The sequence below is a fragment of the Coregonus clupeaformis genome, chromosome 11 (assembly GCF_020615455.1).
Source record: "Coregonus clupeaformis isolate EN_2021a chromosome 11, ASM2061545v1, whole genome shotgun sequence".
In the NCBI taxonomy this organism is placed as follows: Eukaryota; Metazoa; Chordata; class Actinopteri; order Salmoniformes; family Salmonidae; genus Coregonus; species Coregonus clupeaformis.
The window spans coordinates 33991174-34006751 of NC_059202.1; the positions used below are offsets into that span (position 1 = coordinate 33991174).

The window sequence follows — 15578 nt, forward strand, 5'->3', positions numbered from 1 at the left end:
GGATTTATATAATTCCCTTAATTGTAGTGAAGCCTACATTGCTTGATTTAAATAGTTGAAGGCTTTTTTTAATCCACTAAATTAGAACCACCTTTTCAATAGCTTGCCTATGTGCTGTGATGCAAGTCACATTTCCACTCCTCAGCTGCTTAGTCCAAGACGAACAACGGTTTGGAGTTCACACACTGTGGTCTGTCAGTCTTTGTTTAAAAACCAACCCATTTGTTAGCATTTTGAAACGCAGACGTAATGCCGTTGTGACAAACTGTTTAGACCTTTGCAAGACTGCAATGCCCAAATGGGAAACCTTCACAATCTGGAATAGCTCAATGTCTTTCGTTTAGTCTATATGAAACTATTTTCTTAATTGAAGACTTGATCCAATACAGGGCTGTTTGGCACAGGCACTTTTAGCGTACATGTGGCTAACAGTTAACATCACAGCTCTTGTTGCTTTCAGTCAGCTCCCTGCAACTAATCTCTGCTGTGACATCCTTTTTTTCAGCTTTAATGTATAACTGTCTGAAAACAATTGTTCTCCTTTGCTCCCCAGGTGCTGGGTGGTGAGAGAAGAGCAGGCAGTGCAGACGGCATGCTGAGGCGACTCCACCTGGCCCAGAATGAGTGTCAAAGATGGCGAAGGCGGAGCACCTAGCCAAGATGGACGGGCCTACGACCTGCAGGTCTACCCACGGCTCTCAGCGGACTGCCCATCATGCTGCACCCTCAAGGTGCCCAAGGAGGCCACGGCCGCTTCCGTCATCCAGGACGCAGCCTTGGCCCTGGGCCTGGACCCCCAGCGGCTCTACGTGCTTGCTGAGGTGAAGGAGTGCGGCGGGGAGGAGTGGGTGCTGGAGTCCGGGGACCTCCCAGTCCAGAGGGTCCTGTTGTGGCCACGGAAGGCCCAGGAGCAGCACCCTCAGAGTGAAGGTTTCTACTTCCTCCTCCAGGAGAGGAACCGTGACGGCACCATCCACTACGTCCACCTCCCCGCTCTCTGGAAGGAGCAGGAGGCCCAGAAGCTGGCGGCCAGAGGCTTTCTCCCCCCACGCCATGATGACTTTGACGACCTGTGTAACCTCCCGGCACTCAACGAGAGCAGCATCCTGGATAACCTGCGCAACCGCTTCCACAAGAAAAAGATCTACACCTACGCTGGGTCTATCCTCATCGCCATCAACCCCTTCAAGTTCCTATCCATCTACAACCCCAAGTACGTCAAGATGTACGAGAACCACCAGCTGGGGAAACTGGAGCCGCACATCTTTGCCATTGCGGACGTGGCATACTACGCCATGCTAAGGAAGAGGGTAAACCAGTGCATCGTTATCTCTGGGGAGAGCGGCTCGGGGAAGACACAGAGCACCAACTTCCTCATCCACTGTCTGACGGCCCTCAGCCAGAAGGGCTACGCCAGCGGGGTGGAGAGGACCATTCTAGGGGCTGGGCCTGTGCTGGAGGTAAGGCTGTTTGTATTCGTGTGAAATGAAGTTTGGGCACCTACCTAAGGCTGTTGCAGTCATGACATTTTGTCAGCCGGTTATTGTCATGCAAAAGTCTACCGGTCTCACGGTAATTGACCGTTAATTAACATAAAAACGTTTAGCATCTCCAGACCACCACACAGACAAGCCGCTGATGCCTTTGGAAAATCTACATTTAAAAGAGTCTAATAAGTCAATTTAATATACATCATCACAATAAATCCAGTATTTATTTTAGGCAGGTCTAAAGAAACATTATGATATGAAGAACAGAATATGAGTTGGCCTAGGCCTACTGTGTGTTATCTGGCTATGCGCCATGCCATAGGCTGTAGGCTTGTTCATTTAGCAGACAAGAATGCTTATAAGTCCCGTGCCATTATTTTATATTATATGATTTTATAGTAGGAAGAATATACTGTAGGCCTAATTGAACTTCGCTGAATAAAATAGAACGGATATTTTTCCCATTCCAGAGCGAGTGTGAATATGAAGTGGCTATGTTGAGCATAAAAGTGATCATTTGAAACAGGTCCTATATGCTAGATTTAGACATATTTGGCAACTTTAGTTGTGAATGATACAAACCTTAGAATGTCTTGGAAATGAAAACATACAGTATATGGGCTGCATGATGCGACTATAGGCTATTGATGATTTGAGAAAGTCGCAAAATATAACTTGCACTCTGTTCCTTGCCTCAGGCTGCACACGCTGTTTTCTCATCAAGTGATAGATGAAAATACTATCAGACTATTCTCAATTGAATCTTGTCTTTACTAATAAGTCAAATTAGTTTCGATTTAGAATTGCCCATCAAATGGTCAGGAACAGGGGCAGGCGGAAAAAGACGTTGTCCGTATGCACTCGAATAGCGAATGGAGGCCACTTTCCCACTGGTTTGTTTTTCCATCATGCCTGGTAGGCTACTCCGGTTATTTCACTCCATGCATCAACCACTGTTTGAGAAGCATGCAGCCTCTCGCTGCTCGACAGGTGATATTGCGCTCAAACTCTGTATGCCATGGGCTCTCCAACCCTGTTCCTGCAGCTACCCAGTGCTTAATTTGGGAAACCAAGTGAAATCTGTTGGGGAACAATGATAGTAACATGTTATTACATTTAAGTCATTTAGCAGACGCTCTTATCCAGAGCGACTTACAGTCAGTGAGTGCATACATTATTTTTATTTATTTTCGAACCCACAACCCTGACGTTGCAAACGCCATGCTCTACCAACTGAGCTACATCCCTGCCGGACATTCCCTCCCCTACCCTGGACGACGCTGGGCCAATTGTGCGCCGCCCCATGGGTCTCCCGGTCGCGGCCGGCTACGACAGAGCCTGAAAAATATTTCATGAAACTGTTGACAGCCCCTCTCTCTGCGCTCTCGTTAAAAAAATGAAGGAGAGAGAGAGGAGGAGATGGAAATGCACGGTGGTGAGATATTCCGTAGCTAAAGGTAATGTCAGCCTATTCATTATAAAATATTTAAAATGCCCTATTACTAGGCTATTCAAAGTCAAATTCACTATAATTGGAAGCTAACTTTGTAAGCCGCCCTGCACAATCAATGAACCAACAGCATCGCCTAGGCCTATAGGTTCTCTCCCAGACTCATGGATAGAAAGTTTGGAGGGTAGAACAAGGTAACCAGTCTATCCATAATAATACAGTCCAGAGTATATGCTTTTTTCTGCTGTGCGTAGTATGCGGAAGGCTATGAATTGTATGACGGTACAATCATTATTTTAATTCAGGGTTTTCAGGCTCATATATAGGCCTATGCATATGCATAAGCTCTAATATGTGTATGGGTGTTTTGAATTAATCATCACCTTAGAAAGCGCTGTCCATTTGGTTGTTAGGCTTTGAAACAACACCCACAATGACCATGTTTTCCACTCAGTTTCAACCTGTTGTTGAACTCATTTCTTTAAATTGATCTATCACACTGAGGTGAGTTTTAAAAGCACGATACTGTTTTGATGATGTGTTTGATGTGATTTTCGATTGCATTTGCATTGATGTCAGAGTGGTTAGAGGGACAATAGGGCCCTGAGTACCAGGCCATTAGGACCTGATGGTCGTTAGCGAGTTGGGTACTACCAACGCATGTCCAGAGTGCATAAGAGGATATTACCGTGGTCACGTGGAATTTTACTGCGGTCTCCGCAACAGCCGTACTCCTACCTCATATGAAACCTTGCCTAGCAGGCTTTGGGTTTAATATTTTCCTGATATTTTACAAATGTTCCATCCAGAGAATAAATCACTTTTCTCCCGGGTAACCCGGTATTTCCTGCCAAAACCGGAAGTGTCATTCAAAAGCATTATAATTCGCATAAATATGTCTGGATTTGATTAGAGCTTTGGTCAGCATGAACATTCAACTGAGCCTGATGAGCCATATATTAAATACATTTTATGAGCCCTACATTAATGACATTTAATGAGCCCAAGCCCAAATGATTGTGCCATTATCCAATTCATAATGTATTTGATATAGGCTACTGCACATTACGCATGACAGAAAGACATAAAAGCCCATAGATGTAGCTAGCTATACCCTATGCTCTCTTGGGTAAATAAATAAAACTACCTCCACTTAGCTAATCTTTTTGAGTGTGAACTGTATTACTGTACTGTATTATACTGTATTATATGGAGTGGAATTACGCACGTTCAAATCATGATTAAGCAGAAGAGAACATGCGATTTTGGTGCAGCACATGCAGCCTACAAAGTTACAAGTATTGGCTAGCGTAAGGCACTACATAGGGTAGTGCCTACAGCCCAGTACATCACTGGGGGCAAGCTTCCTGCCATCCAGGACCTTTATATCAGGCGGTGTCAGAGGAAGGCCCTAAATATTGTCAAAGACTCCAGCCACCCTTGTCATAGACTGTTCTCTCTGCTACCGCACAGCAAGCGGTACCGGAGCGCCAAGTCTAGGTCCAAAAGGCTTCTTAACAGCTTCTACCCCCAAGCCATAAGACTCCTGAACTTCTAATCAAATGGCTACCCAGAATTAGATGCAGAAGGATTTCACTTCTCTTCATAATTGAATGGTTTTGAGGGGAGGATGGATGGGGCCTTGTATCGCGAGACGTATGATCTCTGTAATTGCAAACAAAGGTTTCTGTACCAAATATTAAGTTCTGCTTTTCTGATGTATCAAATACTTATGTCATGCAATAAAATGCAAATTAATTACTTAAAAATCATACAATGTGATTTTCTAAATTGTTGTTTTAGATTCCGTCTCTCACAGTTGAAGTGTACCTATGATAAAAATTACAGACCTCTACATGCTTTGTAAGTAGGAAAACCTGCAAAATCGGCAGTGTATCAAATACTTGTTCTCCCCACTGTATATATATATATATAGGGCTATATATCAATCTAGAACAGGATTATCTATTTAGGATGAGTTGATGGAGAGAGAGAGACTGTGAGAGAGTGCCCATGCATGCACTAATTTAAAGCAACGATATTCGAGTAATAGGCTGTTTTTAAAACTCTGCAGCTGCAATTAAAAAACAAGGTGACTCCCGAAAGCCAAATGGAGATGGGTAAATGAGACGCGCATTCGGTCTTTATATTACTGTAGCATAGGCTATGCAAATGTAGGCCTACCTGTCACAAAAAAAAAAGTTACCATGATGAGTTGATAGGTCTACATGCATTGTGAACTGCGCTCCATACTGAGATGGGCTGTCCGTCCCCACCCTGAGCATTGATTCATTATGCAGAGGCCGTAGAGAATCCAGATTTGGACATCGCATATAATTTAACAGTTCCATTTCACGCTGTTCCATGCCGTTCATATAAATAATTTATTATAATTTACTGGTTTCTCACAGTTATTTATCCCGGGAAAAGGGAGTGGTTTTGGGCGGTAAATCCCGGTAACTCTCGGTAACCGGGTTCCCACCATTCAACCCTAAACAGGATGTGTGTGGTTGCAATGGGGCTAAGGATGTGTTTGTGTGTTACCTTATGCCTGTCATGGGTGTCTGTAAACACTCATTACCCGCTATTAGTATTTGACCACAGTCTCACAAAGTCAAGGTTTGCATAGAAGCAGGGATTTAAACCGGTGTGAAATTTGTTTTTTGCTAATGGCTCATTCCCAAGGAAGATGATTCCTGTACATAGGTGACTAATGTTGTCATGACAGAAGATGCATGAGTCTGCGCTGTGTCCACATGAGTACTATTGAAGAAGTCCAAGAACCATGAAGACAGAGCATCAAACCTAGTTCTTCCAGAGAAGAGGAATGGAAGTCACTTCTGTCTTTTGAGATGTGCCCCTAGTCAAATGTCTTGTTAACTTGAGCCAGGAGTTGAAGATCTCAGTTATAGTCATCAGTCATGACCAGAGGGGGTGAAATATGATCTCCAAGCATGTAGAGACAGTTGTAAAAGCTGTTTTCCCCAAAAAGAAGAAATGAGAGAGAAAAGATGTGGAAGTATTAGCCAAGGCCTCAGTTTAACCCTTTACAAAGCTCCTTCTCAAACAACTCCAAATTGACTAGGTCCTGAAGAAAGGTTGACTTAAATTATATGGTGTTGATGCAAATTACGCTTTGAGCTCAATAACCCATTCAACTTTGGCTTTCTGGAAGATAACAAACAGTTATATCTGAATGTTTTTACTGAAAGTGATCCTGCATTGTGATATACCCCCTTTGTTCTATATCAGTGTCTCATGAGTCATGTCATGTGAGAATAGAGTGAAGATCAGGCCCTTGACCAGGAGTCAGTGTCTTATCTTGAACAGCTGTGCAAACTGAAGGAAAGCTCATGGAAATACTTTCTAGACACCAGCTTTAGAATAACTGAAAAGCTCTAGAGCTCCCATGTGGTTCAATGTAATGTTCCATCTTCTATTTGTGGTCTGGAGCTAAACCTAATTGTCAATTCTAATTAGATCATACACATTATTGCAATATACAGTTGAAGTCTGAAGTTTACATACACTTAGGTTGGAGTCATTAAAACTCGTTTTTCAACCACTCCACAAATTTCTTGTTAACAAAGTATAGTTTTAGCAAGTCGGTTAGGACATCTACTTTGTGCATGACACAAGTAATTTTTCCAACAATTGTTTATAGACAGATTATTTAACTTAATTCACTGTATCACAATTCCAGTGGGTCAGAAGTTTACATACACTAAGTTGACTGGGCCTTTAAACAGCTTGGAAAATTCCAGAAAATTATGTCATGGCTTTAGAAGCTTCTTATAGGCTAATTTACATCATTTGAGTCAATTGGAGGTGTACCTGTGGATGTATTTCAAGGCCTACCTTCAAACTTAGTGCCTCTTTGCCTGACATCATGGGAAAATCAAAAGAAATCAGCCAAGACCTCAGAAAAAGAATTGTAGACCTCCACAAGTCTGGTTCATCTTTTGAGAGCAATTTCCAAACGCCTGAAGGTACCACGTTAATCTGTACAAACAATAGTACGCAAGTACAGTGAGGGGAAAAAGGTATTTGATCCCCTGCTGATTTTGTACGTTTGCCCACTGACAAAGAAATGATCAGTCTATAATTTTAATGGTAGGTTTATTTGAACAAAAAAATCCAGAAACACTCATGTCAAAAATGTTATGAATTGATTTGCATTTTAATGAGGGAAATAAGTATTTGACCCCTCTGCAAAACACGACTTAGTACTTGGTGGCAAAACCCTTGTTGGCAAGCACAGAGGTCAGATGTTTCTTGTAGTTGGCCACCAGGTTTGCATACATCTCAGGAGGGATTTTGTCCCACTCCTCTTTGCAGATCTTCTCCAAGTCATTAAGGTTTCGAGGCTGACGTTTGGCAACTCGAACCTTCAGCTCCCTCCACAGATTTTCTATGGGATTAAGGTTTGGAGACTGGCTAGGCCACTCCAGGACCTTAATGTGCTTTTTCTTGAGCCACTCCTTTGTTGCCTTGGCCGTGTGTTTTGAGTCATTGTCATGCTGGAATACCCATCCACGACCCATTTTCAATGCCTTGGCTGAGGGAAGGAGGTTCTCACCCAAGATTTGACGGTACATGGCCCCGTCCATCGTCCCTTTTATGCGGTGAAGTTGTCCTGTCCCCTTAGCAGAAAAACCCCCAAAGCATAATGTTTCCACCTCCATGTTTGATGATGGGAATGGTGTTCTTGGGGTCATAGGCAGCATTCCTCCTCCTTCAAACACGGCGAGTTGAGTTGATGCCGAAGAGCTCGATTTTGGTCTCATCTGACCACAACACTTTCACCCATTTCTCCTCTGAATCATTCAGATGTTCATTGGCAAACTTCAGATGGTCATGTATATGTGCTTTCTTGAGCAGGGGAACCTTGCTGGCGCTGCAGGATTTCAGTCCTTCATGGCGTAGTGTGTTACCAATTGTTTTCTTGGTGACTATGGTCCCAGCTGCCTTGAGATCATTGACAATATCCTCCTGTGTAGTTCTGGGCTGATTCCTCACCGTTCTCATGATCATTGCAACTCCACGAGGTGAGATCTTGCATGGAGCCCCAGGCAGAGGGAGATTGACAGTTATTTTGTGTTTCTTCCATTTGCGAATAATCGCACCAACTGTTGTCCCTTTAAGAGTGTGCTCCTAATCTCAGCTCGTTACTTGTATAAAAGACACCTGGGAGCCAGAAATCTTTCTGATTGAGAGGGGGTCAAATACTTATTTCACCCATTAAAATGCAAATAAAGTTATAACATTTTTGCCATGCGTTTTTCTGAATTTTTTTGTTGTTATTCTGTCTCTCACTGTTCAAATAAACCTACCATTAAAATTATAGACTGATAATTTCTTTGTCAGTGGGCAAACGTACAAAATCAGCAGGGGATCAAATACTTTTTTCCCTCACTGTATAAACACCATGGGACCACGCAGCCGTCATACCGCTCAGGAAGGAGATGCGTTCTGTCTCCTAGAGATGAACGTACTTTGGTGCGAAAAGTGCAAATCAATACCAGAACAACAGCAAAGGACCTTGTGAAGATGCTGGAGGAAACCGGTACAAAACTATCCATATCCACAGTAAAACGAGTCCTATATCGATATAACCTGAAAGGCTGCTCAGCAAGGAAGAAGCCACTGCTCCAAAACCGCCATAGAAAAGCCAGACTACGGTTTGCAACTGCACATGGGGACAAATATCGTATTTTTTGGAGAAATATCCTCTGGTCTGATGAAACAAAAAAATTGAGCTGTTTGGCCATAATGACCATCGTTATGTTTGGAGGTAAAAGGGGGTACTTGCAAGCCGAAGAACACCACCCTAACCGTGAAGCACGGGTGTGGCAGCATCATGCTGTAAGGGTGCTTTGCTGCTGGAAGGACTGGTGCACTTCACAAAATAGATGGCATCATTAGGAAGGAAAATTATGTGGATATATTGAAGCAACATCTCAAGACATCAGTCAGGAAGTTAAAGCTTGGTCGCAAATGGGTCTTCCAAATGGACAATGACCCCAAGCATACTTCCAAAGTTGTGGCAAAATGGCTTAAGGACAACAAAGTAAAGGTGGCCATCACAAAGGCCTGACCTCAATCCTATAGAAAATGTGTTGGCAGAACTGAAAAAGCGTGTGCGAGCAAGGACGCCTACAAACCTGACTCAGTTACACCAGCTCCATCAGGAGGAATGGGCCAAAATTCACCCAACTTATTGTGGGAAGCTTGTGGAAGGCTACCCGAAACGTTTGACCCAAGTAAAAAATTTTAAAGGCAATGCTACCAAATACTAATTGAGTGTATGTAAACTTCTGACCCACTGGGAATGTGATGAAAGAAATAAAAGCTGAAATAAATAATTCTCTCTACTATTATTCTGACATTACACATTCTTAAAATAAAAGTGGTGATCCTAACTGACCTAAGACAGGGAATTTTTACTAGGATTAAATGTCAGGAATTGTGAAAAACAGAGTTTAAATGTATTTGGCTAAGGTGTATGTAAACTTCCAACTTCAACTGTATTATATGTTGAACAATTGCTACCATTCATTACACTTAATTGGAAAAACTCAAGTTCTAGGAACGAGCCAGCCATGGTAGTTAGAATCAATCAACACGTTTAGGCCTAGTACGATACGAGTTACAACAAGGGGATAACAATCAGCGTACAGCAAAACTGTGTGTGAATCATTAGTGTTTTGGGTCTGGTGAGTTGCACTTCCTCCCTTCTCTGTGAGTAGAAGAGGCTATATGTCCCTGGCGCCTGTCGGCTTCTGACTGATGACAGCCTGACTGATTCCCTGGCTCGTGCTAACCCACAGCTGTCTTTGTTTGGACTTGATGTTAGAGGAACAAACACATCTACACTACTGGTCAAAAGTTTTAGAACACCTACTCATTCAAGTTTATTTTTATTTTTTTACTTTTTCTACATTGTAGAATAATAGTGAAGACATCAAAACTATCAAATAACATTTATGGAATCATGTAGTAACCAAAAAAGTGTCCAACAAATCAAAATATATTTGAGATTTGAGATTCTTCAAATACAGTGGGGAGAACAAGTATTTGATACACTGATACACTGCCGATTTTGCAGGTTTTCCTACTTACAAAGCACGTAGAGGTCTGTAATTTTTATCATAGGTACACTTCAACTGTGAGAGACGGAATCTAAAACAAAAATCCAGAAAATCACATTGTATGATTTTTAAGTAATTAATTTGCATTTTATTGCACGACATAAGTATTTGATACATCAGAAAAGCAGAACTTAATATTTGGTACAGAAACCTTTGTTTGCAATTACAGAGATCATACCTTTCCTGTAGGTCTTGACCAGGTTTGCACACACTGCAGCAGGGATTTTGGCCCACTCCTCCATACAGACCTTCTCCAGATCCTTCAGGTTTCGGGGCTGTCGCTGGGCAATATGGACTTTCAGCTCCCTCCAAAGATTTTCTATTGGGTTCAGGTCTGGAGACTGGCTAGGCCACTCCAGGACCTTGAGATGCTTCTTACGGAGCCACTCCTTAGTTGCCCTGGCTGTGTGTTTCGGGTCGTTGTCATACTGGAAGACCCAGCCACGACCCATCTTCAATGCTCTTACTGAGGGAAGGAGGTTGTTGGCCAAGATCTCGCGATACATGGCCCCATCCATCCTCCCCTCAATACGGTGCAGTCGTCCTGTCCCCTTTGCAGAAAAGCATCCCCAAAGAATGATGTTTCCACCTCCATGCTTCACGGTTGGGATGGTGTTCTTGGGGTTGTACTCATCCTTCTTCTTCCTCCAAACACGGCGAGTGGAGTTTAGACCAAAAAGCTCTATTTCTGTCTCATCAGACCACATGACCTTCTCCCATTCCTCTGGATCATCCAGATGGTCATTGGCAAACTTCAGACGGGCCTGGACATGCGCTGGCTTGAGCAGGGGGACCTTGCGTGCGCTGCAGGATTTTAATCCATGATGGCGTAGTGTGCTACTAATGGTTTTCTTTGTGACTGTGGTCCCAGCTCTCTTCAGGTCATAGACCAGGTCCTGCCGTGTAGTTCTGGGCTGATCCCTCACCTTCCTCATGATCATTGATGCCCCACGAGGTGAGATCTTGCATGGAGCCCCAGACCGAGGTTGATTGACCGTCATCTTGAACTTCTTCCATTTTCTAATAATTGCGCCAACAGTTGTTGCCTTCTCACCAAGCTGCTTGCCTATTGTCCTGTAGCCCATCCCAGCATTGTGCAGGTCTACATTTTTATCCCTGATGTCCTTACACAGCTCTCTGGTCTTGGCCATTGTGGAGAGGTTGGAGTCTGTTTGATTGAGTGTGTGGACAGGTGTCTTTTATACAGGTAACGAGTTCAAACAGGTGCAGTTAATACAGGTAATGAGTGGAGAACAGGAGGGCTTCTTAAAGAAAAACGAACAGGTCTGTGAGAGCTAGAATTCTTACTGGTTGGTAGGTGAATTACTTAAAAATCATACAATGTGATTTTCTGGATTTTTGTTTTAGATTCCGTCTCTCACAGTTGAAGGGTACCTATGATAAAAATTACAGACCTCTACATGCTTTGTAAGTAGGAAAACCTGCAAAATTGGCAGTGTATCAAATACTTGTTCTCCCCACTGTAGCTACCCTTTGCCTTAATGACAGCTTTGCACACTCTTGGCATTCTCTCAACCAGCTTCATGAGGAATGCTTTTCCAACAGTCTTTCCTTCACTCTGCGGTCCGACTCATCCCAAACCATCTCAATTTGGTTGAGGTCGGGGGATTGTGGAGGCCAGGTCATGTGATACAGCACTCCATCACTCTCCTTTGTCAAATAGCCCATACACAGCCTGGAGGTGTGTTGGGTCATTGTCCTGTTGAAAAACAAATGATAGTCCCACTAAGCCCAAACCAGAAGGGATGGCGTATCGCTGCAGAATGCTGTGGTAGCCATGCTGGTTAAGTGTGCCTTGAATTCTAAATAAATCACAGACCGTGTCACCAGCAAAGCACCCCCACACCATAACACCTCCTCCTCCATGCTTTATGGTGGGAACTACACATGCGGAGATCATCCGTTCACCCACACCGCGTCTCACAAAGACACGGCGGTTGGAACCAAAAATCTCAAATTTGGACCCCAGACCAAAGGACACATTTCCACCGGTCTAATGTCCATTGCTCATCTTTCTTGGCCCAAGCAAGTGTGTTCTTCTTATTGGTGTCCTTTAGTAGTGGTTTCTTTGCAGCAATTCGACCATGAAGGTCTGATTCACAGTCTCCTCTGAACAGTTGATGTTGAGATGTGTCTTACTTGAACTCTGTGAAGCATTTATTTGGGCTGCAATTTCTGAGGCTGGTAACTCTAATGAACTTATCCTCTGCAGCAGAGGTAACGTTGGGTCTTCCATTCCTGTGGCGGTCATCATGAGAGCCAGTTTCATCATAGTGCTTGATATTTCATCATTTTGATGTCTTCACTATTATTCTACAATGTAGATAATAGTACAAATAAAGAAAAACCCTTGAATGAGTAGGTGTTCTAAAACCTTTGGCTGGTAGTGTATCTGTAGGTTTTCTCTCCCACGTTTTGACAGCTCAAGGTTTTTTCATACACATAGTGGCCTTTTCCTTACATCACAAGTGGGATAGTACAGTAGTTGTGATACACTCCACAGTGATGAGAGGCTATTTGAGCTGCTTTCTGAGTCTTGGTTGTCAGTGACCTCTGGGCCCATGGTCATGTGACATTATGAAGCACTTCCTGTTAGAGATGGTAATCTGGCTGAGTCAATCACTGAATGCAGGAGGAAAGGCCTGCTCTGCTCTGGGCCCCAGGCACCTTGCCACCTCTGAGTCAGCCTGGACATTCCAACACAGAAAACTGCACAGGACACACACACACACACAGCAAGCAGAATTCCCAGCCCTGCAACGAACACGCGCATTCTCACACCAGTAACACACGCATTTTCAACCCCCCACCCCCCAACACAGAATGCAGAAAACTTATACCTCAGCAGATTTGCCAAATGTGTAACACAGATAACACACACACACACACACACAGACACACACACACACACACACACACGTGAGCAGTAGAAATCGACACTGGCCATTTGGTTGTACATTTGTGTGTGGAGCTGGCTGCTTTCATTGGTGTTTGAAAGTAATGAGCCCCAGCTCTAATCTGGCAGCAAATCCCTCTCACATTATTCTTCATTTTATTTCCTCAGTAATATGGCAAACAAATTGGTAATAAACTAGAAAAGGCCTTGAGGAATGCAGTTTATTGGAAGTAAATGCAGCATTGTAACTTATCTGTATACATTTATCAGACCTCCTTGGATTCTAACGCAAAGTGTTCAATCTGGTTATTCACACTTGAATGACAGCATTTACCCCTACATTTCAACTGGTCTGGTCCATTTCCTGAACTGCAGAGTGGACAGAATAGAAGAGAATACCGTAGCTGGCATACTATCCGTCAAACAGATCCTCAAAATCCATGACCCTTTTACAAGAGAGACTAGTCTTTGTGCAGCGTTCAAAGGCAGCAGAAGGATGAATAGATGGTCCCTTGATGCATGTCTGTCTCAGGTCTTTGGTTGGAGAGAACTGAAGTGATTTTCCCCTCAGTCAGCAGAGTCCGTGTCCCCTTGGCAGGCTGGTTGAGGCTGGTTCTCTCTCTGCTCCAGACTGCTCTGCTGCTTCCCCAGGCCTGTTGTCTGATTGGCAGACTGAGGGACTGGCCCGTGAAACAACCGAGACCCACCCAGGCTCAGCCAGGACCGGAAGCTCCATCCTGACTCCCCCGAAACAGCTTTACCAGCCCCTCAACACCACACACACACACACACACACACACACACACACACACACAGCCTCCTCTCAATCTTCTGCAACAACCCCACAAGATGGCTGACATTAAATGGCAGCAATATTCTTATCCCTGTCTTGCAGTTTCCTCTTCCAACGAGTCCAGTTCCAACTAATGGTTTCAATATGAGGTTACTTTTAGTCTTCACATTTTGGCATTTTGTTGTATCAGCTCCTTTTTCTTGGAGGCAGTCCAAGTTTGAATCAGTAAAAGGTGAGCTGTGTTTCCTCTCTGTCTGGGCTCTGAAGCTATAAAGGAACTCTTCAGCTTCAGTTGCATTTTGATGTGGTGAGATCTTTGGCGTTGTAGCGTGACTCTCTTTAACTTCCAGTGTGCTGTATGGACTAGACTACCTTAGCATTTAGACAGGATTCAACTTTACCTCTTGAACACAACTCCAATCATCTTTCTCCGATCGACTACGCAATGGCCTCTGAGTTTATCCGAACTTCAGATGAAACTTAATATTAGAAATGGTAAGTTTCTCACATTATATTAGCCTCCATTGTCTCCTGCCTCTGATTGTCCAATGTCCACAAAGGAGTTAAACTGAAGGAATCACCCATTTTGAATGTTAAAACATTTTTGTGCATCTCTGAGCGGTGTTCTATCGATTCCCGGGGTAATTTCATGTTTTCATGTGAATCTGAGCTATTGACGTTAAAGCATGCAGAAATGCAGCCGGAATGATGAGTTTTGCATCATATGAACAGCCTGCTCTAAATCTGGATTTCTTCTAGGGCTGTCCCAAACAACAACAAAATCTTAGTCGACCGAGAGCCGTCTGTTCTTTCGACAAATCGATTGGTCTAAATTTTTAAACGTGTATTTTTTTTAGGATGTGTAGACACATCCTATGTATTTTAATCATGTCAACTATATGCACTGAGCTTGTCTGATGCTTTAAGCACGCTGTTTGATTAAATAATTAAGACACACAAATGACTAGAGGGAGTCCAACCGCAATGGCGCCGGAGGGGATGGCAGCCGTTTTACGGGCTCCTAACCAACTGTGCTATTTTGTGTTTTTTCGCATTGTTTGTAACTTATTTTGTACATTAATGTTGCTCCTACCGTCTCTTATGACCGAAAATAGCTTCTGGATATCAGAACAGCGATTACTCACCTTGAACTGGACCAAGATTTTTTCTTTAATGAGTCCGACGCGAAGGATAAACTGCTTCTCTGAGACCAGGCCCAAATCCCGTCATTCGCGTGAAGAAAATACGGAAACACAGGGGGCGGAGATCGGGGTTCCTTGTGAGAATTCGTCAGGCGATTGGGTAACCCGCCTCTACCATCCGTTCTAATGGCCAATGTGCAATCACTGGAGAATAAACTGGATGATCTCCGTTAAAGTCTATCCTACTGACGGGACATTAAAAACTGTAATATCATATGTTTCCCCGAGTCGTGTCTGAACGACGACAAGGATAATATACAGTTGGCTGGGTTTTCCATGCATCGGCAGGACAGAACAGCTACATCTGGTAAGACGAGGGGTGGGGGTGTGTGTCTATTTGTCAATAACAGCAGGTGCGCAATGTCAAGGAAGTCTCGAGGTATTGCTCGCCTGAGGTAGAGTACCTCATGATAAGCTGTATACCACACCATCTACCAAGAGAGTTTTCATCTATATTTTCGTAGCCGTCTATTTACCACCACAAACTGATGCTGGCACTAAGACCACACTCAACGAGCTGTATAAGGCCATAAGCAAACAAGAAAATGCTCATCCAGAAGCGGCACTCCTAGTGG

General features: G+C 43.5%; 1 protein-coding gene across 7 annotated transcripts in view; it reads left to right on the plus strand.

The window, feature by feature from the left end:
- LOC121576830 (unconventional myosin-IXb-like) overlaps window positions 1-15578 on the plus strand; it is a 125880-nt gene that overhangs the window by 21868 nt on the left and 88434 nt on the right. For all 7 annotated transcript variants that reach the window (XM_045223511.1, XM_045223513.1, XM_045223514.1 and 4 more), the window contains exon 2: window positions 554-1460. In XM_045223511.1, the coding sequence (XP_045079446.1) occupies window positions 621-1460 (840 nt within the window). In that variant the 5' untranslated portion in view covers window positions 554-620. The remainder of the gene's footprint in view (window positions 1-553; window positions 1461-15578) is intronic.